At 41.1% G+C, this 26,211-nt stretch overlaps 1 protein-coding gene and 1 long non-coding RNA gene across 2 annotated transcripts; both read left to right on the forward strand.

Moving 5' to 3' along the window:
- The first annotated feature begins 1,632 nt into the window (after positions 1-1,632).
- On the forward strand, positions 1,633-26,211 carry LOC148360623 (uncharacterized). Its single transcript, XR_015851191.1, has 3 exons — positions 1,633-1,891; positions 3,877-3,956; positions 24,779-26,211. It is a non-coding gene; the product is annotated as an uncharacterized LOC148360623 (long non-coding RNA).
- On the forward strand, positions 17,612-21,546 carry LOC148360624 (uncharacterized). The gene is made up of 2 exons (XM_088341491.1): positions 17,612-18,245; positions 19,045-21,546. Exons 1-2 carry the CDS (start codon positions 17,805-17,807, stop codon positions 21,040-21,042), a joined length of 2,439 nt encoding a protein of 812 aa, XP_088197617.1. The 5' UTR covers positions 17,612-17,804; the 3' UTR covers positions 21,043-21,546.

Below are 26,211 nucleotides of genomic sequence, written 5' to 3' on the forward strand. Positions count from 1 at the left end.
AAAAGAAAACTGTACCCATGCGGCTGCGATTTATTATTCCATATTGCATATTGGTGCAAGAAAGGATTGGCTAAATGTCCTTTTTCGGACCTCTTTTTTTAACCATTAGTGTATTTCCGCCAACAATGTACTGCACTAGGATGGCCATGATCCATTATCCCCAATCCATATTGCTCAGACAGACTGGCAGAAGGCACTTTTGTCGGGAGGCATGCACGGTGGCCGCTATCCATTATCCCTGCTCGACTATTGCCGATAGCAGGGCTAAAAAGTCGCGTTTGGGGTTTAGGCCGCTGAAGCTTGCCAATGGGCCCCCCCCCCCCCGTTGTGGAGACAATCCATTATCCTCAGTCAACTATTGCTGAGAGAGCATATTGTTCCAAGTGCGGCGGCTCTTTTTTCTGTTCCTTCCGCCTCTAATGAAACTACAACTGCGCGGCCGTGATCCATTATCCCCAGTCGGCAATTGTTGCAAGCGGGAGAGCGCATGTTAAAATGGGCTCCTTTTTTAAAAAAATAAGCAACACCGCATGGAAAATAATTTGAACAAGGAGATAACATGAATAAAGATAGAGAAATTATTTGGAATTAGATTTATCGTGATTGGATTATTCAGAGAAAGATTGTGTTTGTTTATCTGTGGCGATGCTATCAAAGAAAATAAGGTTTTTGGAGAGAAAATAGATTAATTGGAATTCATTGACTGGGACAAACACGGAGGAAAGTGTCATTATTAAGATAGAGTTTGAAGGGGGGGGACTTTTTTTATACACATCAATACATTTTTATATCTTGACGCATGTTGCCACCCGTAGGCCATGTCAGGTTTTTCCTTTTATTTATTTTTACAACATGTTTTACTTGCTTTTTAATAAAAAAAGACAAATAAATAGTATTAATGAAATCGGAACAGTGAAATAAAATGTTAGATAAATACTTGTGTTTAAATATGTATGTACAAAATCGTTTTTTAAATAAAATGTAAATATTGTTTAAATTAGCAAATGATCTGCCATTAATTGTGCTTCTTTAAATTTGGATTTCTCATTTTATTCACACAAAAAAAATGTTCATAAATAAGGTAAAATGAGACTTGTAATACGCATCCTTTTGGAAATATTTTGTTTTTACTGTGTGCCTTTATTTAGTAATTTGTTAATTGTATTATTTATTCATCGATTCGTTGATTTATTGACTCACTGATGCATTGATCCATTAATTGGTTATTTAATTAATTGACATGTTTAGTGCCATATACAATATCCAAATTCCTGGGTGATGCACTTGTTAGTTAGTTAGTTAGTTGGTTGGTTAGTTAGTCTGTTCATCAAGATTATTTCAATTTTTTTCAAAGCAAGACAGTATACTAGCTGAGAGTTCCACCTGCCAGCAGAGGCGCTGTTGCAAAGCATTTATTTTTATGTATTATTTATTATTTCTATTTTATCCAAAAAATTTGAATTTGGATAAAGGGGCGTTCGCTTTTGTACTAGTGCCTTATTCGTGTGTTTGAATTTCACTTTTAATTTTAACTTATCTGGATTTATAGAACATAATAATAAAAAGAAAAATGTGCAGAATGGTGCAGTGCATTCTCATTTCCCGATTGCCCTGAAAGCATCACTTGGAATGTAGCTAGCTTGCCTTAAGGAAAATAACACGATTCTGGAGTTTTTTTTTGTCCTCTTAGGCTGTTTAATACACCCTAGTTAGAGTTAATTTGATTAATCACGCGACAAGATAATTGACATGCGCTGTGTATTTAATTATAAAGCGCCTCTGTATAACCCAAACGGCTATCCTCGAGCTAATGCTAAATTCCAAAGCTCATTATGATGCTAGCTAGGAATTAGCATCACATTCAGGAGAAAAATGCTGTGGGAGAATAGAGGTAAGGAAATTATTTTTGAAGATGTTTAAGGAGCTAAAAAATAAGTACTTAAAATGTGGAAGGGAAAAACAATAAAAATAAACCGAAAACAGCAAGGCATAATTCAAAGTAACTATTTTTAAGTATTGATGCTAGTCGGAAATTAGCAGCTAGCCCCGTGCTAATGCTAATGGAGGAGCCAGCTCTGATGCTGGCGGGAAATTAGCTGTTTAGCATTAGCATTAGCCTTGTGCTAATGGTGAATGTCAATGGAAGGGCCCGTTCTGATGCTAGCAAGAAATTAGCATCTTGCTTTGTGCTAATACCAACTGAGGACCCCTTCTGGCGCTAGCAGGTACTAACTTCGTGTTTACTCTAAACGCCAATTCAGATTCAGATATAGTGTACATTATTGTCATTCTTGCACACGTGTATACAGAACGAAATGTCGATACAACTGACCCGCACAGTTTCCTTGAATGTACAGATATAAATAAAATGTTGTATTGAGTTGGAGTATTGAAGTACTAATAATATACTAAATAATTATAGCTATGTATAGTATTATACAGTAGTGCAAAGAGTGCAAGAGGAGCAGCTAACTAGATGTGCAAAATGGGCAGTCAGGTAAACAAGTCACTATACAATAACAATAACACTGGAGTACGATAGTGCAGAGGAGAACAGATGTGCAAAGGAGTGGCTAGGTATAAGAAAACTGCCAGTAGTGCAAAAAAAAACTAATCTACAGATTAGCAGCTGTGTAGGCTTACTGTGTGTGTGATTGACCATGTAACAGTCTAATGGCCAGGGGGACAAAGCTGTTGCAGAACCTGGTGGTCCAGCTACCCCCGTGCTAATGCTAAATGCCAATAACAAAGCCTGTTCAGATACTAGCATGGTATTAGCAGCTTGCGTTGTGCTAACTCTAAAAGCAATCGAGGACCCTTTTTGACGCTAGCTGCAATCTAGCTGCTTACCTCATGCTAATGCTAATCGCCAATGAAAGACCCTGATCTCATACTAGCACGATTTTAGCATATCCTTTCCTCAGTGTTTTTCTACTTTTAACACATTTTCAATTAAACAAAAAGTGGCAAGGCATACTCACGGGTAAAGTGAATATATGAATTTATTTTTGAAATGGTATTAAGTACTTTAGTATATAAAATATGAGGGGGAAACATACAAAAATAACAACATAATAAATGTAAAAACAACATCTTAAAATTATTGATGCTAGCATGAAATTAGCAGTTAGCCTTGTGTTAATATTAAACACCATTGAGGGAGTCTGTTTTGATGATAGCAAGAAATTAGAAGCTAGCCGCTTGCTAATACTTAATACCGATGAAGGAGCCCGCTCTGATGCTAGCAGGAAATTAACAGCTATCCTCGTGCTAATGCGAAATGCCAAAGAAGGAGCCCGTTGTGAAGCTGTCAGGAAATCGGCATCCACTTTCAGGTGTGTTTTTCTTCTTTTTACAAATATTAGAAAAAACATTTTGTTGCTAAATATACTTTCAGGTAAGATGGATGAATGAATAAGTACTCAAAATATAAGAGGTAAAAAAATAAAAAAGCAATATAAAAAGAAAACACTTCTTAATGTAAGAAACTCTGGGGGGGAAAAACCTCTTAAAAGAATCGATGCTTCCATCCATTATCTGCACTGCTTATCCTCAGTAGGGTCACGGGGGTGCTGGAGCCCATCCCAGAGTTAAAATGAGTTTGACACCCCTGCCTTAAAACCTTGATGAGCAGGTAGTTGCCTTGCACGACTGACGCTGCTTTTCGTTAGTGTGTGTGAAAAGGGAAAGTGTAAAGCACATTGTAAAGTGCTTTGGAAGGTTTTCATTGACTTGAAAAGCGCTATACAAACACAGAATATTTATATTTATTTGCAGCCCGACCTCAAATATGAGCTGAATCAACAATATTCAAACGGCAATAACAAATGGAAGCACTACTCATAGTAACAAACTTTTTTCTCTTCTCAATTTCAGCGTCTAATTTCTTGCCACAACGGAGTGCAGTGCCCGGTGACAAGTTTCAGAAGTTTTCTCCTTTCCTGCAGTTAACTCAGGTGACCAAAATATAAACGGAAAGAAAGCTAAATGAGAAAAAGGAACAAAAAAACCTAGCTTCAGGGGTCATTACAGAGGACAATAGATGCCAACGCCGTGCAGTAATTATCTTGAAATAGGAATACAGTCCCGGGCGCTTGGTGGGCCTTTTTACTAGATTGCTAATACTCTTGTTCTTATTGTCCCACCCACTTGATTGCATTCATGTCCATTGTTTTCATACATGCCAGCGTATCTCCATGCTTGCATGCTTCACTGGTTTTAATTGTGTAGAGTAGATAGGGCGGAGGGGGGGACAATAAAGAGACTAAGATGGATTAGGCAAGATTAACCGTGTGTTATGTACAGTAGACCTGTGGGATATGGCGTCCCCGCCTCATGATGTTTTTATTTTAAAGTGCCAGTAGATGTTTTTTCTGCCCCGTTTTACGGCCTTTTCCCCACTATACAACATAAAGTTATTAACGTATAGAAAAGCTATGTCTCTAAGAAGCCAGCCTGCATAGGTGTAAATCATACGTTATGCTTCTCCGCTATTTGTTTGCATAATGGCAGATCGAAATCTCCTGTGCTTCCGGTAAACACAGGAATGACTTTTTCGGTCCACCAAAGCAAGTTGTCCTGGTCCTGAGGCAGCAAAGCAGCCCTACTGCTACCACAGTCCTTTACTTTTGGCATCATATTCACTTGCCGTGCCATTTTTACGCTAAATGTACCGTGCTGCACCCATCCATCCATTATCCTCAGTAGGGTCGCGGGGGTGCTGGAGCCCATCCCAGCTATCTTCGGACAGTGGGCAGGGAACATCCTGAACTGGTTGCCAGCCAGTCACAGGGCACACAGGGACAGACATTTCGCTCGCTCATTCACACCTAGGGACAATTTGGACTGGCCAATTAACCTAACATGGCATGTTTTTGGAACGTGGGAGGAAACCGGAATGCCCGGAGGAAACTCACGCAAGCATGGGGAGAACATGCAAACTCCATGCTGCACACTTTCCAAAAAGTTATATTTTCAACACATCAGTACACATTATGTTTCTCCAAAAGTCTTGAGGATGATCAAGATGCTTTTTGGCAAAAGTGAGACGAATCTTTGTGTTCTTTTGTTAGAGTTGTTTTCTTACATGGGAACTCTCCCATGGATGCCATTTTTGGCCAATGTCTTTTTTATAGTGGAGTCATGAACACTGACCTTAACTGGGCTGCTTTGCTGCCTCAGGACCAGGGCAACTCCCTGTGGCTGACAGAACAACGTAGTCCGGTGTTCACCAGAAGTACATTCGGCCATCAGTTTGTGCCCTTAAACCCAAGCGATCTTGGATCATGCAGCAGGACAACGATTCAAAACACACCAGCAAGTCCACCTCAGAAAACAAAATGAACATTCTGGAGTGGCCAAGTCAAAGTCCGGATATAAATCCAATTGAGATAGTGTGGTGTGACCTTAAAAAGGCATTTTATGGCAGAAAAGCCTCCAATATGGCAGATTTGAATCAATTTTGCAAAGAAGAGTGGGCCAAAATGACCTATGATCGTGAACGTTTAATTTCTGTTATCGTTGCCAAAGGTGGCCTAACTCGCTATTAGGTTCAGTGGGCAATTAAGGATCTGGTACCAGTATCTTTTAGGGGCAAGTGCCAATGTCCGGCTCATCTCTGAAGAACGGGATGACGCTTTACCCCAAATAACAATGGCGACCAGATGATGAAGGTGCTGTATCTGAGTCAGATCAGGATGTTTCTCCTGCTACTGGTGACCATTGAAACCAGTATTATTTGGTTTATGTGAGGGAGCAAAATAAATGTAAATGGTAAATGTTCTGCCGTGACAATATCTGTGTATTGTTTGTTGCAGCCTGGTCATCCTGGAAGAGGGCTTATCTCATGTGCGGTCCCTTCTCAAGGTTTCTTCATTTTCCTCATATTTAGGTTTTGAGTTTTTCCTTGCCCTCATGTAGGTTTGAGATCGGGGAATGATGTCATAATAGTCTGTGGTTTGCAATAATCTCCGACCTGTGCAGCCCTTTGAGACTCTGTGATTAAGGGCGTCAAGATTAAACATGACTTGACTTGACAATTACTTTTTTCACATACGGCCAGATAGGGTTTTGATTTTTTTGTGCCTTAATATATAGAATCAACATCTCAAAACGTAATTTTGTATATCCTTGGGTTGTTTATGTTTGATATTGAAATTGATTTGACGATCTGAAACCTTTTGCGGGTAATAAAGACGCAAATAACGTAGAAATCAGAATGGGGGCGAATACTTTTTCACAGGACTTCATACTTCCACTAACTCAGTGTTCTCGTTTGCCCGCGTCGCCTCGTCCTAGACGCATCATTTTTGCTGGGGACACATAGTGACGAATCAACGTGCGTCCCCGGGACGCAACTTTTTTGACACAAAATTGACATTATTAGCCGATTACTTTTTTTTTTTTTAACAAAGATTTAGCGCACTCCAAACTTTTCGTCAGGCAGATCCGCCATTGTTTTTTTGGTCTCGCGCTTCGAGATTTCGTCTGCAAGCCGATCTCGGCAAACGATATTTCGATGCTTCGAGGTGACGTCATTGTTGTGGTGCTTGTCGTCGAGTGAAGGTTAAGTATGCCTCCAAAAAAAAACGGTATTAGGTAAAAATCAACAGAAAATTGGTCATTTATCAGTGTCAGTAATAAGTCGAAACATAATGCAGAGAGTGATAACGACGGCAATAATTCCGGCAAGGAAAGCACGTGTGTTGAAGCGAACGATTCGACGAAAAAAAATAAACAAAAGAATACTAGCAAGAAAAGAACTTTTCTGCCAAAATGGACTCAATTATATTCCTGGTTATGCTATGAGGAGGATGATAATGGAGGCTACATGTTCTGTGATGCAAGTACCCAGCGTGACAAAAAAACTGGATTGCATAAATCATTTCGCAATACGAACTTTCAGAAGAGCACATTTGATCGGCACCACGACAATGAAAACCACAAATTAGCTATGGAAATTCCGTTGCTGCAATTGGACTTTGAGAAGGCATTACAACTGTGGCGGGACAGCAAACCACGAAAAATATATGAACTGAAAACCGGAAGTGATAACTGATTTGTAATAAAAATTAACTGTGATTAAGACCGAATGAAAATATAGATTAATATAATTATTTCAGCAATATTATTTTGTATAATGTACAATATTGTTGTGAACTGAAAAATCTTGAAGTGATAATTGATTTGTATTATCAATAAACGGTGATGAATAAAACGGAATGAATATATAGATTTATGTTATATATTTGTCGCCGATTTAAAATTTCAATATAACACTAAATTTTGGGGACCCATAGATCTCTGTTGGGACCCATTGATTTTTGAACATGCGAGTCCCCGGGACCCATCACTTTTCCGAGGTAAAATGAACACTGCTAACTTCCCGATCACATTTTCAAAATAAATAATCTCCAGCAGACAGAGCAAACAGCCCAAGGAGAACAAGAAAGAACAGACTATAAAGTAAACGTAAGCACTCCAGGGTGCGCCAAAGAGCATCTTGACAAGCAAACAAAGGAGTGATGCATTAGCACGTTGTTTGAATATGAGATACGGCGCTAATAATGACGGCGCCGTAGCCCCCGTTTTTACGGATGGCCGTCGGGCTGTTCCGGCCAGCTAGCTTGCGTCGACGTGACAGCGGCAGATTTACGGTTAGCGGCGTTTTCCGGCACCTCCTGGGCTGCCTGCTTGTAAAGTTCAGCAAAGCATACAAATCAGCTTGTCCGGGGTTTATTTACTGGAACCCGCGGCGCTGCCGGGAGATGAAAACATCCGCGGGATGTGATTTCCTAGGGAGAATCGGTGTTATTTTGAACTTCATTCAGGGAATGCTTCAACTAACGGGTCAGGTATTACAGTAGAACCTCGGGTTACGACATTAATCTGTTCTGAGGTGGGGGGGTCATAAAGAGAAATTGGAATGGCAAAAGATAGAAACCTACGGTAGTTATCTAATGCAATCTGTACCCCAGGTAAAAATATTTAATTTGTATATACATATTAATATTCTTCTTCTTCCTTGTTCTTGTTATTGTTCTTGTTCCACGGACAGAATGAGGAGATAATTTCTACCTCATGCCATGAGGCTCTTTAACTCCACCCGGGGGAGTAAAAGCCCACGTTAAACCCCACCCCCACATTTGCATATTACCCTATTTTTATTACAGTGTGTATTTTCCGTAGCACTATTTAAATACTCTATATCATCACGTTATATTGGGTATTTTTGTATTCCATATCTTTTATTTCATTATTTTATTTTTCAACACAAGGATACTGCTGGAAGTGTGAAATTCCCTATGGGGATGAATAAAGTTATCCATCTATCTATCTAGACATCTAAACATCTATCTATCTATCTAGACATCTATCTATCTAGACATCTATCTATCTATCTAGACATCTATCTAGACATCTAGACATCTATCTATCTAGACATCATCTATCTAGACATCTATCTCTATCTATCTAGACATCTATCTATCTAGACATCTATCTAGACATCTATCTAGACATCTATCTATCTAGACATCTATCGATCGAGACATCTATCTCGACGTCTATCCAGGCATCTAGACATCTATCTATCTAGACATCTATCTAGACATCTATCTATCTAGACATCTAATATTTGCGGGGGGAGCGATGTATGTGTCTTGGTATTTCTAATCATAACCTTTGTTTCCACGGTTATGTATTACTTCTTACTTTAGCATCACTAAGCCTTGGCTGCTAATAAATACAGTTCTCAACTGAATGAAGAGAAAGGCATTGTGGGAGGGTGTTTGGCCAATGAAAAATTGGCATCTTTGTGACGCTGTGGCGCAAACCAAAAGCAGACGAGCATCTTGTATGACGTCAACCAATTTCAGACAGGCATCTTAGAGACTTAATTAAGTTTTTAACGGCAAAATAATTTTTCGTTGTATAGTTAAGCAAAATGTAAAGATGGCCGAAAAAAACATTTCATTCCACACTCTGAAGTGAAAATGTCATGAGACTGGTTCCACTGTAGATACTATGAATATTATCAATTGTTTTTCTCTTCTTTAGGAAGGTTAAAAACGCATATTTCTTTAGCTCGTTTAAATATATATTATATTTTTTGTGTGTTTTGTCTTTAATAGATGAGATTTAAATTGTGAGGAGATTACATATTGATATATATTTTTGCCCATCAAGAATCTGTAATTGAAATCTTATGGTGGAAAAAATGCCGTAACAATGGGAAGAAAAAGATCGTATACCACATCGTGACAATAAAATAAGCTGAGAATGCCGAAACTTGGTAGTCTATATTAATGCTAATAATTGTTTCAATGTTTTTTTTACCTCTTACTTTTTGTCCTTTTTTACAACATGCAATGTTTTTTTACCACTTCATTCCAGAAACCTTTTGAAAAAGTTCACGTTTGGCGGTGATCTTCTTACTATGGTAGCCTGAATGTCGATTTTGCATATGTAACTTTTCCCAGATAAGCCCAAGTGATGGTCGTCGAGTCACATTCTGGCATCTTCCTTTTTCCACTGTTTCCTTCTCTAGCCACTCATGGTTGTCACTTGGCTGTATGCTCTTGTTAGCTGTTCCTGCTTCACCCTTCAGTGTCACCCGCCTTCCATAGCTGGTCATGCAAGCGAACGTTGCCGAGTCTTGTGATTCAAGCTTCTTCCACTGGCTCATTCACTAGCCACTTATGTTAGCCACATGGCTACCGACAATGGCTCGCTGCTAGCTGCTATTATTACTATTATTTTTCCTGCTTCATTCTTCAGTGGTCCCGAAATTCCAGTTTTTCCACTGTTTCATTCTCTAGCCACCCGTATTGCAAAAAATAAAGAGAGATCGGCTTTCCGTCTTTTTTTTTTTTTTTTTTTTTTTTTTTTTTTTTTTTTTTTTTTTTTGCTCCGTCTGCAAGCCCCACACTATGCATTCCTACCGGCTAGGACTCGCTGCTAGCCACTGTTATTATTTTTAGCTTCTCCTGCTTTGTTCTTCAGTGTTATTAGCCTTCCACAGCTGATTGTGCGAGCGACTGTTACTGATCATGTGATTCGAGGTTTTCCGCTTTTTTCCACTGGTTCATTCTCTCTCTGTTAACCACATGGCTACATGCTATGGCTTGCTAACCGCTATTATTATTGTTCGCTCTACCTGCTTTATTCTTCGGTGTTTCTAGGCTCCGCACTGTCGCTTTAAACTTTTCTTAATGAAAATGAATTAAATTATTATTGTGTTTGCATATAATATTTACTTTTACTCACTGTTCTGCTCAACCGGAAAAAATTAAGTACTACCTCAACGTGATTGATATCACAGTGTCATGATCACAAATTTGAATCGCCTGTGCCCGCTCATTTGGCGCCAACTGCCGCGGGTTCTGATTGGATCCCTGTCACCATTTGAACCCAGTCCTGTCTGTCCTCTGTGGTCAGTCCGTCAACGAACCTCTGCCCCGCAAGACGTGGGTTCTTACTCGGTCCTGTTTTCCTGTTGGTATTTCCTGTTCGGTATTGATCCCGTTTATTTTGTCCTGTTAAATATCGGTTTCCTGATTCATTCCCGTCTATTTTCGTCCTGTTCATTATTCTCTCCAGTTTTCGTTCCCGTCTAGTTTGTCCTGTTTATTTCGATATCCTGTTCCATTATCAATCCTGTCTGTCCCGTCCTGTCCGGTATCAACTGATCTCGACGTCTCCGGCTTCCTGTCTTTCCACGCCAGACCGCTGCCTCACGTGCATGACTCCCCATTTCCCGTAAAATAAAAGGCTTGTGTGAGAACGTTACACGTTTGCGTCCTGATCCTGTTCTGGTTTATAACACACATTGGTCCTGATTTATATACAATCGGTTCTGTCGGCCAAGAATCCCATCTGAAGGAGTGAGACAATTTCGAAGTCATCAACATGCATAAGTTGTAAACATTCGCTTGATCTTCAGTCAGATCAACACAAAAACAAAGCATTATTCACGTCGTATAAATAAAATACGGTGGTATTATCCCCATCTCTATTCTCAGGATGCAAAGGTGTAAAGAAGGCTGCTTAATATTCCACTTCTGTCGTTCCAACCCTTTTGAAAACAAGCTTTTGCCTCCCTAAAGATTTTTTTTCTCCTAAGGAACTTTAAGGTCACGTATGACAATTTTTCTGCAAAGAATATGGTCCGGTCGAGTCTAACCGAATCTCCCAAATCGTGTTCACGCCTCGTCTTCTTGACAGCTCATTCCGGCAGGAACCTCTTCTGTCTTCCTTAGTTCCTTTTCTTCACTCCGTCACGCTCCCCACGGCTTAATCGAATTTACATCCTCGCTCTTGGGACAAAAAAAAACAACCTAGGTTCCATTTCTCCCCCGCCGCTGTGAGCTTTTACTTTACAATCTATAAAAAATACGTTCTTACCCCCCTGGCAGAAAATATAGCTTATTTTAAGTGTAATTCGTCTAGTTTTAAGACCTTTAAACTTTTTAATTAAAATAAAAAGATTCTTCAAGTTACAGTGTGTTATAACTCACCACTAGATGTAATTGTAGCCTAGAATGGAGCCGAAGCATGTGAAGTGACAACAAAAGACAAGATCCAATAGCTGGAGTTGTTCGAAGCTGGTGTAATTGGCTAACTTTTGTGGTTAGCGGGAGAAGCTACTAAAAGGACCCTGAATCACCAAACTCCGCTATAAAAAATGAGTGACTCTGAAGGACGAAACAGGAGAAGCTAACAATAACAATAGTGGCTAGCAGCGAGTGGTTAAGATGAGTGGCTAGAGAACAAAACAGTGAAGAAAAGTGCTGGATTCCCAAACCACACGATATTGGAGACCAATACAATCAGGGTTCAGCTGAAGATGTAAGTGTAAAAAAGCACTACTAGAACAGGCTAAATGGTCATATTTTTTCCCCTTTTTCTCCTTTCTTCATTTTTTTCCCCGAAAAAAGTAACAAAAATCTTTAATATTTGTGTTAAAAACACTCATATTGTCTTCTTCTACAATAAAAACAAGTATTGTGTCCTATGCTGAAAACAAGCTTTAATTCTTCCCGAAAAACCAGCAGATTTTTGGTCTATGCCAGGAAATTAGCGTTGTCTTCTTCTATGCTGAGAACTAGCATTGTGCTTTTCCACTCCGAAAAACGTATTTTTCTATCCCTCAAAATTCTTCTATGCTGAAAACTTCTTTATGGACGTCTAAACCTAGCATCGGCTTTTTCTACACGAAATACATGTTTCTTTTTCTAAGCCATAAAATTTGGTCTATTTCTGTGCCCAAAACTAGCACCTTCTACTATTAGAACTAACTTTGCCATTTCTATCCCAAAAATGTACTTATTGTTCACCCCAAAATATGTGTTTTTGTCATTCATTTTGAAAGAAGGGGGTATCGTCTTTAAAGCAGCAAATTGGGATCTTCTTCTTTGCTAAAATGTGTGCTGTTTTAGTCTAAAAACTAACTTCTTCTTTTACCATCCATAGCAATTTCTTTCACGATCAAAATCAGCATCCAAAACTTTCAAAAAGAGATTCTTCAATTAAGAATATAACATTGTCACAGTTGCCATGGCGCCCAATTGGCCCCGCCCTTGTGGCACCAGCTGCAACTCATTAACAGATTGGCTTTCCGTCTTTTTAAGCTCAATGCGCTCTCTCTTACTTTGTCAGTCCGGCAACGAATTTCTGCCCTACAAGACGTGGGTTTCGACTTGGTCTTGTCCCTGTTTGTAGTTCCTGTATGGTATTGTTCCCGTTTATTTTGTCCTGTTTAATATCGTTTTCAGTTTAGTTTCCGTCTATTTTTGTCCTGTTTACTATTTCCTCCAGTTGTCGTTCCCGTCTAGTTTGTCCTGTTTATTTTCGATATCCGTATTTATTATCTATCCTGTCTGTCCCGTCCTGACAGGTATCTATCCCATCTGTCCGATATCAACTCGGGCAATTGGAATCGATCTCGTATATCTCTGGCTTCCTGTCTCTCCACGCCAGACTGCTGCCTAACGTACATGACTCCCCATTTCCCGTAAATTGAAAGCTTTTGTGAGAAACATCACGCGTTTGGGTCCTGATCCTGTTCTGGTTCCTGACAAACATGAACTGGAACCATGCATGGAAACATTGAGATACAAAAAAAAAAACGAAACAAAATTGTTTCTGGTAGTTAAAAGTATACAAACTAAATTCAATGTCATTAATATCAATTTAAAAAATATATTTTTCGTAGGGCAGCATGGTGGGGCAGTGGTTAGCGCGTGTGCGGCACAGTTCTGAGGTCATGGGTTCAAATCTAGCTACCAGCCTTCCTGTGTGGAGTTTGCATGTTCTCCCCATGCTTGCGTGGGTTTCCTCTGGGCGCTCCGGTTTCCTCCCACATTCCAAAAAAATGCTCACAGGTTAATTGGCCAGTCCAAATTGTCCCGAGAGAGTGTTGTCCGTCTTTGTGTGCCCTGCAACTGGCTGGCAACCAGTTCAGGGTGTCCGAAGACAGCTGGGATGGGCTCAGGCACCCCCTCGACCCTACTGAGGATAAGCGGTGCAGATAATCGATGGATGGATGATTTTTTGTAAACAATCATTTGTGAATAAACTGTTTAGCAGTTATTATCAATTTATCCTTTAATTTTAACAATTTTATCACTACTCCACACTGAAAACAGTTTCCTCCACACAAGCAAACAAGCATCACCTTATTTTTAACCCTAAAATGTCAGGAACCAGAACGGGAACAGGACCCACTCGCGAAACGTTTCTCACAAGTTTTATTAGAGAAAGGGAAAGGGTTGCGCCCACGATCCGGGGATTGCTGGACGCGGGAAGCAGGTCGCTCAGAACCCGGGAGTGGGACTTCCGTGGCAAGCGGTGTCGGGAACGGAAAAAAAACGGGTCAGTAGCCGGGACAGGAGAGCAAAAACGTGGTCGGGATCAGCAACGAGTCGAAAGCCAAGAGAGGAGAGGAGACGTGGTCGGGATCAAAAACGGATCGCTATTTGGGACGGGAGAACAGACGTGGTCGAGGTCAAAAGAGGTCGTAATCCGGGACGGGAGAGCAGACGTGGTTGAGATCAAAACAGATCGTAGCGGGAGACAAACAGGAGCAAAAAAAAACGGGACAGGCGAAAAAGGACTTGCCGTGTAAAAACAGAGTTTCGCAGACGGACCGACAAAAGGGGACTGACAGGACAGAGTTTAAATACTGCCAAGGGGCCAATCCGTTAACAAGCGGCAGCTGGGGTCACACAGTCGGGGCCAATTGGGCGCCATGGCAACCGTGACATAATTTGCTTTTCCCCAAAGTTAGCATTGTTGATTTCTACCTTGAAAAAAAAGAATCTCTCAGAATTAGCATGTTCTTCTCGTCCCCCCCCAAGATAGCCCCTTTCTGTTTTTCACACTGAAAATTGGTAAACAACTTAAGGTAGACTAAACATAAGACCATGCCAACTCAATGGCCAACAAAACGGTCATTCGGGCTTTCGTAATACTAAGATGGCGACCAAAACTGTCAATAAGAATCAATAGAATCTATTATTATGAGTCCTAAAGCGTGTTAATTCAATGCAAATAGGAGTGCGTTCAATTTCGTTATGACGTAATATTGTTGGGCTGTTAAGTGGACATGCTTGTAGTACCACTTTTGTCCAGTAGAGGTCGACTCAAGGTTACATTTTGTTGCGTGGTGTCACACTTTGGTTTAGCAGAGGGCATCTCGATACCGTATTATGATGCACGTGTTTTGGTTTATTGTTAAGCTATTTGACAAACACTTGGATTTTTTTTCCTCTTTCTTTATATTTTATAGAATATTTTCTATATTTCTATCTGTTCAAAACTTCAATATTTGAATCGTTAAGAAGAAGAAAATTATTATTATTATTTTTTTTTAAATTCGATTGATCGAAAAACTGACTTATTAATTTATTAAGATATTAAAATAATCGTTAGTTCAATTACACATTTCTAAACCTAAAATAGTGTATGAGATAGTGTGTGTTTTTGCCTTGAATTTAAATTTAGTATTTTATTTGGGGCGGCAGTAGCTCAGGAGGTAGAGCGCTCGTCTTGGTATCAAGGGATTCCAATTCGAATCCCGGCTCGTCCGTGTTACATGTCGAAGTGTCCTTGGGTAAGACACTGAACCCCTAATACCCCCAATAAGCAGGTTAGCGCCTTACATGGCTGCAAGGCCGCTATTGGGAAATGTGGAGCACATTGTAAAGCGCTTTGAGAAGTCATTGACTTGAAAAGCGCTATATAAAATGCAGATCATTTCATTTAAATGAAGTATTTTCACGTCACTAGGGGTGGCTATAGAATACACACCGGGCCTTTAGAATGAGCAAATTTGGCTAGGTAAGATAATTTTGGCCATTTTAATCATGCTGCTTCTTATTTTTTTCAAGTAACAGAATAAAATATCTTAACACTACAAATGTTATACCTGGAATGAGCAAAATCTTCCGCCAACGGGGTATGGTTTTATTTTTCGCAGAGCAAGCCGATAACGCCCGACCTTTTCGACCGTAATGCAAATAAAACGCTAACGTTTGGATAAAAGTCTCAGAAACTGAAGGGAGGCTGAAGAAGATTAAAAAGGGATAAAAGAGGATAACCTCTTCAAAAGTTTGAGCGCCAATTACCGGAGCGGGTTTCGATCGGGACGTACCTGCCGGCTGGGGTCGAACGCGAGCGCTTCAGATGTCGGACCGCGTCCCCGACTCCGCTTTTAACGAGACGCCGTCAAGGACTTCCTCGACATCTAATGAGACGCCAAAACCACGACAAGACTTGTCGACGTAAAGAGACGACAAATAGGCGACCGCTGTGACTAAACGGGCTCGTTTGATGGCGACGGAACGGGAAGCTCCGCTGGCGGCGGTTCAAAGAGGACGAAAATGATTGGACGGCACTTTAAAAACACTCTTTGCGAGACACAAAATGGATGAAAGGCAAACAGGGAAATACGACACAAATAAATCTCATGAAAACACAGACATAAACAACTACAAAACTGACATATCATCTCGGAGATTGATTTTAGGCACAGGTGGGCGTTCTCCAGCCACTCCCCCCAGGTTGGCAACCTCCAGGGGAATTTGTAGTTCCACGTCATGACAAATAGTTTAAAATTATATTTTTTAAGACTGGTGATCTAGAAATGTGTAATTCTACTTCACAAATTGAAGAAGTAGACCTGTTTGGCCGCCAGATTAAGACTACAGAAGGATGAAAATGTTGCGAAGCTATCTTGTCCCAGTGGTGCTTTTAGCACTTAACCCCAGTCAATAACCACATACAGCTGAACCCTAAATGTTATGGTTGAAAAGTCCTGTGATTCTTGGACTTTTTTTCAACAGTTTCCATCTCGAGGGCACTCATGTTAGCCATTTGGTTGCAGGCTAGGGTTAGAAGCTAGCCACTAATGATATTCTTACCCGATGCTGCTTTGTCTTCCATTGTTACTTTTTTTCTTGTTTTTGAGTGCTGTAGGATCCAAACCTCTATTACTTTGGTTCAGTCCGCCCACCCGTGAAATAAAAAGACAGAAGTATGAGTTCGGATCAGAGTGAGACTTAATTTGCTTCCTGCAAGAAGGACACCGGCCGAATGTGTTAGTCACCTTTTGTTTCGCCTTTTTATGAGTCCGAAGCAGGTTATGACTAGAAAATCAACAGCTGAATCATGAGTTTAAACACAATGAACAATGGTGACATTCACACAGAGTGCAAGACAGGATATATCTAGGACCTTGGATTTTATTAGCAGATGTTTATGGAGACCATACATTGTTCTTATGGGTTGATGTTGTGGTTTAATGGAGTCGCAGCTTGACATAATGAGGACACATTTGTTTAAGACAGGAAATTCCAGGCTTGTTTCTCCCTAGTTTAAATGTCAGCCTTGGGCTTGCAAAGTAATAACATTCTGCTTGGCTCGGAACAAGCAGTCAAGTCAGGCCGACTCCAACGATTTTCTTGGAAATTGTGTAAATTTGGAGAATCGAAAGAAGACGAAAACATTCTGAGGAAAAATCATTGTCAGTTCCTGGTAGCATGCAATTTAAGAAAAACAAGTGCTTCATCGCGAGGGGACGTACTAAGCAACATGTGATATTTCTGACGTAATGTTTTTGCTCCGGAGGGTATAAGAATGCTGATTGTCTCTTAGACGAATGAGAACATCAATAAACAGCTTCTCCCTCTCCTGCCAAGATTCCTCTGCACTTCTCTTATATTTCTGGGGCGAGGCAATAAGGTCTGCTCCGAAATTGAATATAAGGTCACATCACCCTCAGCAAATCTGAATTGATAACATAAAAAGACACACATTTATAGTTTAATTCACCCTACAGTTCCTTGTTGAACAAATGCATATACATTGCCATCCAAAAATCTTACAATCTTGCAAACAGTACACCCAACTGTACAACAATCCAAAGTACCAATAAAGAAAAGAAAAAAAAACGATAATGAAACCTGACACGAGGGGGGAAGATAGTTACAGAAAGATGCCAAAATGTTTGCATTATTGGTTTAAATTGCCTTCTGGTTCTGGATCGTACCAGGGATGTGATTTTTCCGCTAATTCGCGGAATTCCGCTTTTTTTATCTCCAAAAATAAAATTTTAAAATTTCCGGTGTTTTAATTGGTAAAAAAAAACGATTTCGTCTCGACAGCATGCCATTTGAGTGTTTCCGTAACTGAAATGAAACGTACTTGCGATTGGTTGAAGTCTCGTGTTGACCAATAAACGCGCTTGTTATAGGAGTGTGCCATTGTTCATTTCTCACACGTTTTTGCCGGGTGTTTAAAGAAAGATGTCCGTGATCGAACGCAAAGATGCTCCGCGAGCTAAAGAAATTGATAAGATTGTAAAAAACAAGTTTCGATGGGACTGGTTGGAGAAGGAATTATCTACGAATGTTGGAAAGAAGACTGTGACGAATTTGTTCAATGACTTTATTCGGAAGATCGATCGTGCCGGGAAAGCACTTTGCATTTGGTGTCATGATACCATCGACTATGGTGGGAGAGGTTTCAAAGCTCTTGAAAGTCACGCAAAGAGCAAAAAACACGTGAAAGAACTCCAGTCAAGAACGACAAATTATTCCATCGCTGGAAGTTTCGGTGCCCAAACGAAAACTCCAAAACTTTACGGCCTCCATCCCTTATTGACATCACAATCGGAAGCGGTAATAAAGAGACGTGATCCACCCCAACAACCTGTACCAGTTGCTGATAGAGTCGTGAATTTTGAGGTAGGTGGTAAACTTTTCAAATTTATTTGACAGTTTTCCCATTTTTTTCGAAAATATTATAACGTAATAAAAATGGCCATAAATATTTAACAATTACAATAATAGATTTTCATGTGTACATTACACCAACACTTTACTGTAGGGCCTATACTTATTGTACTTTCATTTATCAAATACTTGGATACGCTGCTATTAAAGAAATAAATTATTACATTTAAAATATGATTTAGGAAATTTAAAAATATTATTAAGCCTAATAGTAATCAAAACTATTGTCAGTATTTATATTTTTTAAATTAAGTACTTGTATGATATTCTACCATTGATTTTCTTAATGGCCACGATATTATTATGGTACATAATTTACTTAATATTAATAACATGGTTAATCATTGACACAAACTCAAATGAATGCTGCATGTTTGCACTTTTTAGGTTTCAAGATGTTGAGTGTCTTGATGTATGCAGTTACAGAGATGATCTTAGTCGAATGCATGATTGTGTTTTTATCAGAGCTTGCTGCATGAGGTATTTTATGTTTTTGTTATCCATTATGTATTAAGAATGATTGATTAAATGATTTATTGCATGGTAAATATTATTTCCAATGGTTTGTAGCTAATTTTCAACATTTTTTTGTCACCATAATAAATACTCTGACATGTGAATGTGCATGAAAGTTTAGACTAAATCCTTTTTTATTTACTTTGGTCGCATGACATTTTGGATTATAATTCAAATAATTATTTAAATTATTTAATTGTTTACTGATTATTGTTAAATTTCTTTTATTCTTCAGGCAATGCTGTTGGGAGTGCTGGCCGAAAATTCTCTTCCGTTCACCATGGCCCCAAAGCTCATCACACTGTCAAAGGAACTGGCAAGGGATCCAAAAGCTCTGAATGGACTGTCCATGGATAGAACCAGTGCATCCTACAAAACAAAGTATGGCCTTGCCCATACTATGCTTGATGAGACTTTAACAAACTTAAGATCCTCCCACTTTTCAATGAACATTGATGAGTCCACCAGCAACAATCTACACCGTGTCCTGTGTGTTCTCGTCAGCTATTTCTCCCCGTCGACAAAGTCTGTTGTGGTGGAACATTTAGCATCTTTGAGTGTTGTTAAAGTTGACGGCAAATCTCTCTTTGATGAACTCTCAGCCCTCATGACCAAGAACAATATTCCCTGGAGCAATTTGGTGTCTGTGTTGATGGACTCATGTGCAGTGATGCGGGGTTCCAAATCTGGAGTTGAGACGCGTTTGCGAGAGGGACCAGCACCACATCTCCTTGACATAGATGGGGATACCTGCCACCACATCCACAACGCCTCTAAGCATTTTTGCAAGCCATTTGAGTACAAGATTGAAGGACTCCATAATGATCTCTTCAACGATTTCAAGTGGTCAACCGATCTGAAGGAAGCTCTTCAAGAAATTTGCTTTCTGACAGGCATCACCTTCACCATGCCAGAGAGATTTGTCAGCCATCGATGGCTTTCAAACTATAATGTTTCAATGTCCACCTTACGCCTCATGGATGTCTTTACCATCTTCTACTATGCATTTCTTGGCAGAGGAGATAAAGAACTCTATCTTCCCACCATCATGGCCATCTACCACAAGAAGGATCTTTCAAGAGAAGTCAAAGCCAAACTCAAAGACATACAATCAGCTTTAGGCCAAAAGAACATGACTGAGGAAGGAAGGAAGAGGAAGCAGAGGATCTATGAGAAGATATTCTTCACAAGATTGGATACGCTTCTCACCCTCAACCTGTACACAGCAGTTCTGCCCTTGCTGAAGAACTATGTGATCACCTTTGAGACGAAAACGCCAATGATCCACAAGCTGAACGACAAGCAAGTGTCCTTCTTCAAGAAGTTCTTGTCCTGTTTCCTAAAGCCAGAGTCCCTTCAAGGCTGTAAACTGACAGAAATTGAACTGAACAACAAAGCCAACCAACTCCGAGAAAATGATATTTTCTATGGTGGTGTCACCAGCAAACTGATGGATTCTTCTAACAAGTCGTCAGTTGTGTTCAAGTTCAAAGCCAAAGCCAAGGCAGCATATCTGGCATGTGGTCTGTACCTTCAGAAAAAGTTGCCCATGAACAGCAAGCTTCTGAGAGCAGCCTCTGCCATTGACCCACTTGCCAGAGGACACAGCTCAACTTTAAACCAACTGAAGAAGCTGTCGTCGTTGGTCACCAATGTCCTTGATGAGTCAGAGCTGGGGAACTATGATCTCGAGGTGAGAGAATACCAGTTGGACAGTGAGTTGCCAACACCTTTGGACTCAGAGGGGAAGGCAATTGCACTGGATCGTTGGTGGGCCCAAGTCTTTGCTGTTGGAAGATACCCAACCCTGGCCAAGATGGTGAAGGCTCTCATGAGTTGCTTCCATGGGCCGCAAGTAGAGGGGGCTTTTAGTGTCATGGGTGATGTCCTGAACCCCAAAGCATGCAGAATGGACATAGCCACATACAGTTCTATCCAGACTGTAAAATATGCCCTAAGAGCAAGAAATACCACCTCTGTCAGCCATTTTGGAAGGAAAGACATTCTGATGGATCCTGTGCAGTCCATACTGTGCCTAAATCTGAGGACATCCTCCAAAAGGTACAGGGAGGAGAAGGATGCAGAAGCAGCTATGTTGTCTGCAAAACGAACAGAACTTGCTGTGAAACAGGACACCCAAATGAGCAAGGCTGCCTCAAGAAGAACCATCAAAGCTGCACAGAAGCAGGCTAGAAAGACCCATTCCAAAGCAATGAAGTCTAGGAGGAAGTAGTGTTTGGGTCATGTGAATGGATTTAGCTGTGTCCCGACGGATCACCACCTTATCGTGGTGGGGCACTTTGCGCGTCTCCATGACCCCCAGAGCTATGTCGGCGGGAGTCTCGTACTCCTGGTAGGGTTACCCAAGCCGAACAGGTCGAAGGGTAGAGTCCAGACTAAGAGTGATCCCAAAAGCTGGTGGCGGCACGCTTTGAGGCGGTTTCCTACAGACCTGGATCCCGTTAGCCGCCTGCAGTTGTAGAAAGATGCCGGTCGTCTAGGGTCTCCCTTGCCACTGGAACCATCTTCTTTACAATTAAGATAGTGGCGTTGGGGAAATGTTTTTTAATGTGACTGATTTTGAGTTGACTTAAACTGTAATTTTATATGGGATAGTTCAATATACATTGAAAATTTATGCTGTTGTCTTGTCTATTTCTTTGTCATCTGAGTGCATTGAAAGTACTTAAAAAAACCCATGAGCTCCGGGGGGGGGCTTCGCCCCACTTTTCCCCCCACCAGGGCACTGCCCTGGTCCTACCTGGTTTCCCCCCCCCCCCCCCCCAGCTAGCAATCACCCCCCCCCCCGCTAATTTTCAGATAATTTCACTTTGGTCAAATCACATCCCTGCATCTGGTCATACAAGACAAGATGGCTTAGTCCCGTGATTCAGACATCCTGGTGGTTTTTTTCCCACAGTTTCCTTCTCTAGGCACTCTTGAAAGCCAATCGGCTGCAGGCTATGGCTCATCGATAGCAAGTGTTGTTAACTGCTCCTGCTTCTTCTTCAACATCCATTGTCTTTCGGTGTCACTCTCCATCCACATCTGGTCATACAAGACAAGATGGCTTAGTCCCGTGATTCAGACATCCTGGTGTTTTTTTCCCACAGTTTCCTTCTCTAGGCACTCTTGAAAGCCAATCGGCTGCAGGCTATGGCTCATCGATAGCAAGTGTTGTTAGCTGCTCGTGCTTCTTCACCAGCATCCATTGTCTTTCAGTGTCGCTCTCCTTCCACATCTGGTCATGCAAGATAAGATGGCTTAGTCCTGTGATTCAGACATCCTGGTGTTTTTTCCCCACAGTTTCCTATTCTAGGCACTCCTGAAAGCTACCCGGCTGCAGGCTATTGCTCATCGCTAGCCAGTGTTGTTAGCTGCTCGTGCTTCTTCACCAGCATTGTCATTCAGTGTCACTCTCCTTCCACATCTGGTAGAGCAAGTGGATTTTTCAGAGTCCCAGTATTCAGGTCCTTGATGTTGGCAACTTTCACTTGATTTCTACCTTTTCCTTCTCTAGCCTCTCATGCATGCCACTTGGCTCGACTCTAGCAGCTACTGTATTTATTATTTTTTCCTGCTCCTTCTGCGCCATGCTACTTTCACAGCTTGTTATGCAAGTAAACATTGCCGATTGTTTCTTCTCTTACCATTAATGAAAGCCACTTTGCTGCTTGCTGTGGCTTGCTGCTACCCACTGTTGTTATTGTCAGCTGCTCCTGCTTTGTCCTTCAGTGTCACTTGTCTTCAGCCTGTCATGCTAGTGAAAGTTCTGTCGTTCACACATCTTGCGCTGTTTTTCCCACGGTTTCCTTCTCTAGCTACTCACGTCAGCCCTTTGGTTGCAGGCTTTGGCTCAATGCTAGCTGCAATGGTGATGGTGAGCTGCCCCTGCTTTGTCCATTAGTGTCAATCGCTTTTCTCGGTTGGTCAGGCAAGCGCTTCTTTCATCTGTTTCCTTCTCTAGCCACTTGGCAGAAAACCAGTCAATGCTTTACATATATTTGTTTTGTTGCAAAATATGTCTTCAGCTATGTCGACCCAAACGGTTTGCATAAATGCCTTTCAGAAAACAAATAATTTATTCTCGGCGACGAGCGCAAATCCAGGTACACGAATCGACACGTTAATAACTCAGTGGTAGGAATAAACGTTTTCCTAACGAGAAGGGCAATCCATCCTTTCCTATAATTCCAGTTTTGATTTCAAAGTTTTGATTGAAACACTATCTGCTCCCGTGGCCCAATTACATTTTTAATGGGAAAGTAGATGGAGCCGAAATTGTTCCCCCGGTGGGGAAAAAGTCATTCGGTCACGTTTTACCTCCACGAGTTTCCCGCACCTCCCTTTCCCGCCGACTCCGGTTTTGTTTTTTCGTGTTTGTTCTTCCTGCTGAGGAATTCATTTTGTTTTGACAGAGTTCTTTATTTTCCCGCAGTTCTTTTTAGAGTACCTGGCAGCGTTTGAAGTGACGAGCTGAAATGAAGGCTTCCCGCCTTCCGCTGCCTGCCTCATTCATTTTGCTTGAGTTTCCACAGCAGCTGTTATTGTTTTGATTTGTTTTAAAAGAACATCTTCCAGTTTCAAGCGTCGTCAATTGAGTTTGGGGCCGGCGAAGCTAGGGTCTGGGTGAGGTTGGGCCAAATGGGGTTTTCAAAAAATCAATGCTGATAAAAACACTGTTCTTAAAGGGACTTTGCTTAATATTTGCCCACTAGATGTGGCTGTAAAGTGTAGTGTAACCAAAAATGAGTCCAATAAAGACAACAGACACTGAAGAGAGCAAAAGCACCCTTTTTCTTCCAATTTTTACCCAGACTTAAACAAAAAAAGAAGGGAAAAATATGTTTCTAAAAAGGAGCGAAAAAAGGAAATCAGAAATAAGAAAAAGGAGGAAATGGAAACAGGAATATAATGAAGAGTAGGGGGAAAGAAAGCAAAAAACGGAACATGGAGAAACAGAAATAAGAGAAAGGAATTGAAGAGAAAAACGGGAAAAAAAAAATTCTCTTTTTTTTCTCTTTTTTTATAGCTGGATTTGGTCAGAACTAGTATAAGTGGCTAATTTTATCCGCAGCTACTTAAAAGGCCAATAAAAGATTGAATTTGTCAAGCGCCTGTAGACCAAACCCGTTTTCCTGCATCACCAGCTATTTAAGGACAAAACAAGCTAACATGAGTGGCCAGAAAAGGAAATGATGGTGAAAAAGTACCAGATTCCTCAATCTTAGAACCTCCCAATGTTCATTCAAAGACGAGTGACATAAAGGGTCAATAATAATATTGGCTTTCGGCGAATCATAGCCCGCAGCCAAGTGGCTAAAATGAGTGGCTAGATAAGGAAACAGTGAGGGGAAAAAAAGCATGCCCGGATGACGAGACTAGGCGACCGTCACATGCGAGGTTCATGTGGGTGGCTAGAGAAGGAAACCGTGTAAAAAAACGTGGACGTGGTCTAACACAGCAATTTTTCGTCCAAAGCTATTTTGCAAAGTATTGCAAAAAACTATGTGTACGGAACACAGAACAGTCAAAGAGTTCATTCGTTGCAAAAAAGACATGATAATGAGCAGAATGTAGCAAACAGTTGAGTAATGTCAGCACACCTGTTTGCACCTTCATCGTACAAACTAAGAGATGGTTTCATCATAAATAAGTCAGCCGTGTTCTTTTCGGCCTTGACGCCTCCCCCGATTGCAGTCGACGGAGGCGTGTTGCTTCTCTGGCTTCTTCTCCTTCACGTACGAGTGAAATATTGAACACGGCAGATGCTAACGCACACGCGAGTGTTTGTACCTGCTCGGCCGGGATCACCTGGTGAGGGTGGCCATAAATATTTCACCACGCTACGAGTCTGCTCGGAAAGTTAATGCCGTTTTTATCGAAGGTGCTCATCAAGTCGTCGATTCGTCTCGCTTTTCCAGCTCTCCGCTCCAAACTTCAAAGGACGTGTTCTGTGTGTTTTTTAGGGATGTTCCAAGCAAGCTAACAGGAGTGGCTAGAGAAGAAAACAGCGGGGGGGGGAAGTGGAGGATGCCTGAATGACGGGACACAGCCTTGTTTGTTTGCATCACCCACTGTTGAAGGATGAAGCAAGCTAACATGAGTGGCTAGAGAAGAAAACAGTAGGGGATGCTTGAGTGACGGAGCTCAGCGACGTTTGTCAGCATCACCTGCTGTTGAAGGATGAAGCAAGCCAACACGAGTGGCTAGAGAAGAAAACAGTGGGTCAAAAAGTGGAGGATGCCTGAATGACGGGACTCAGCCACGTTTCTTTGCATCACCTGCTGTTGAAGGACGAAGTAAGCTAACATGCTTGGCTAGAGATGGAAACAGTGGTGGAGGAAGCTGAGGGTCCCTGAATGAAGAGACTCAGCCACGTTTGTTTGCATCACCTGCTGTTGAAGGATGAAGCAAGCTAACATGAGTGGCTAGAGAAGGAAACAGTGGGGGGTGGAGGATGCCTGAATGATGGAATTCAGCCACGTTTGTTTGCATCACCTGCTGTTAAAGGATGAAGTAAGCTAACACGAGTGGCTAGAGAAGAAAACTGTGGGTTAAAAAGTGGAGAATGCTTGAATGACGGGACTCAGCCACGTTTATTTGCATCACCCGCTGTTGAAGGATGAAGCAAGCCAACACGAGTGGCTAGAGAAGAAAACAGTGGGGGGTGGAAGTGGAGGATGCCTCAATGACGGTGCTCAGCCTTGTTTGTTTGCATCACCCGCTGTTGAAGTATGAAGCAAGCTAAGACGAGTGGCTAGAGAGGGAAACAGTGGGGAGGAAAGTGGAGGATGCCTGAATGATGTGAGTCAGTTACGTTTGTTTGCATCACTCGCTGTTGAAGTATGAAACAAGCTAACACGAATGGCTAGAGAAGAAAACAGTGGGTTAAAAAGCGGAGGATGCTTGAATGACGGAACTCAGCCACGTTTGTTTGCATCACCCACTGTTGAAGGATCAAGCGAGCTAACATGAGTGGCTAGAAAAGGAAACATTGGGGGGAAAGTGCTGATAGTTAACGAAATAAAAACAGCGAAATATGACATCATAGGGGAAAAAAAAGCATATATTTTATTAATTTATATTCATATTTTTTCTCTCTATTTCTGCACTTTCTGTTCCCTTGATAACTTTGTAATGTTTCATGCCAATTTTGTTTGTGTTGATGCAATGCTTAAAAAAATATTAAAAAAAAAAAAAGTAAGATATTTTTATAAAAACGATCTCAAGGCGCCCTCTGCCGGACCCAAGTGGTATTACAACTTCACAACGAGAGGCACTTTCTTGCATTGATTAACGTGCATAGTGAATGATGAATCGATGAGGTCATTAGCTGCCAATGCTTTTAATAATCGATGTTATCGATTTGTTGTTGCGGCCCCTATCAATATATAAATAA

This window comes from Urocampus carinirostris, chromosome 8, assembly GCF_059441175.1.
Source record: "Urocampus carinirostris isolate Australia breed hairy pipefish chromosome 8, RoL_Ucar_1.0, whole genome shotgun sequence".
In the NCBI taxonomy this organism is placed as follows: domain Eukaryota; kingdom Metazoa; phylum Chordata; class Actinopteri; order Syngnathiformes; family Syngnathidae; genus Urocampus; species Urocampus carinirostris.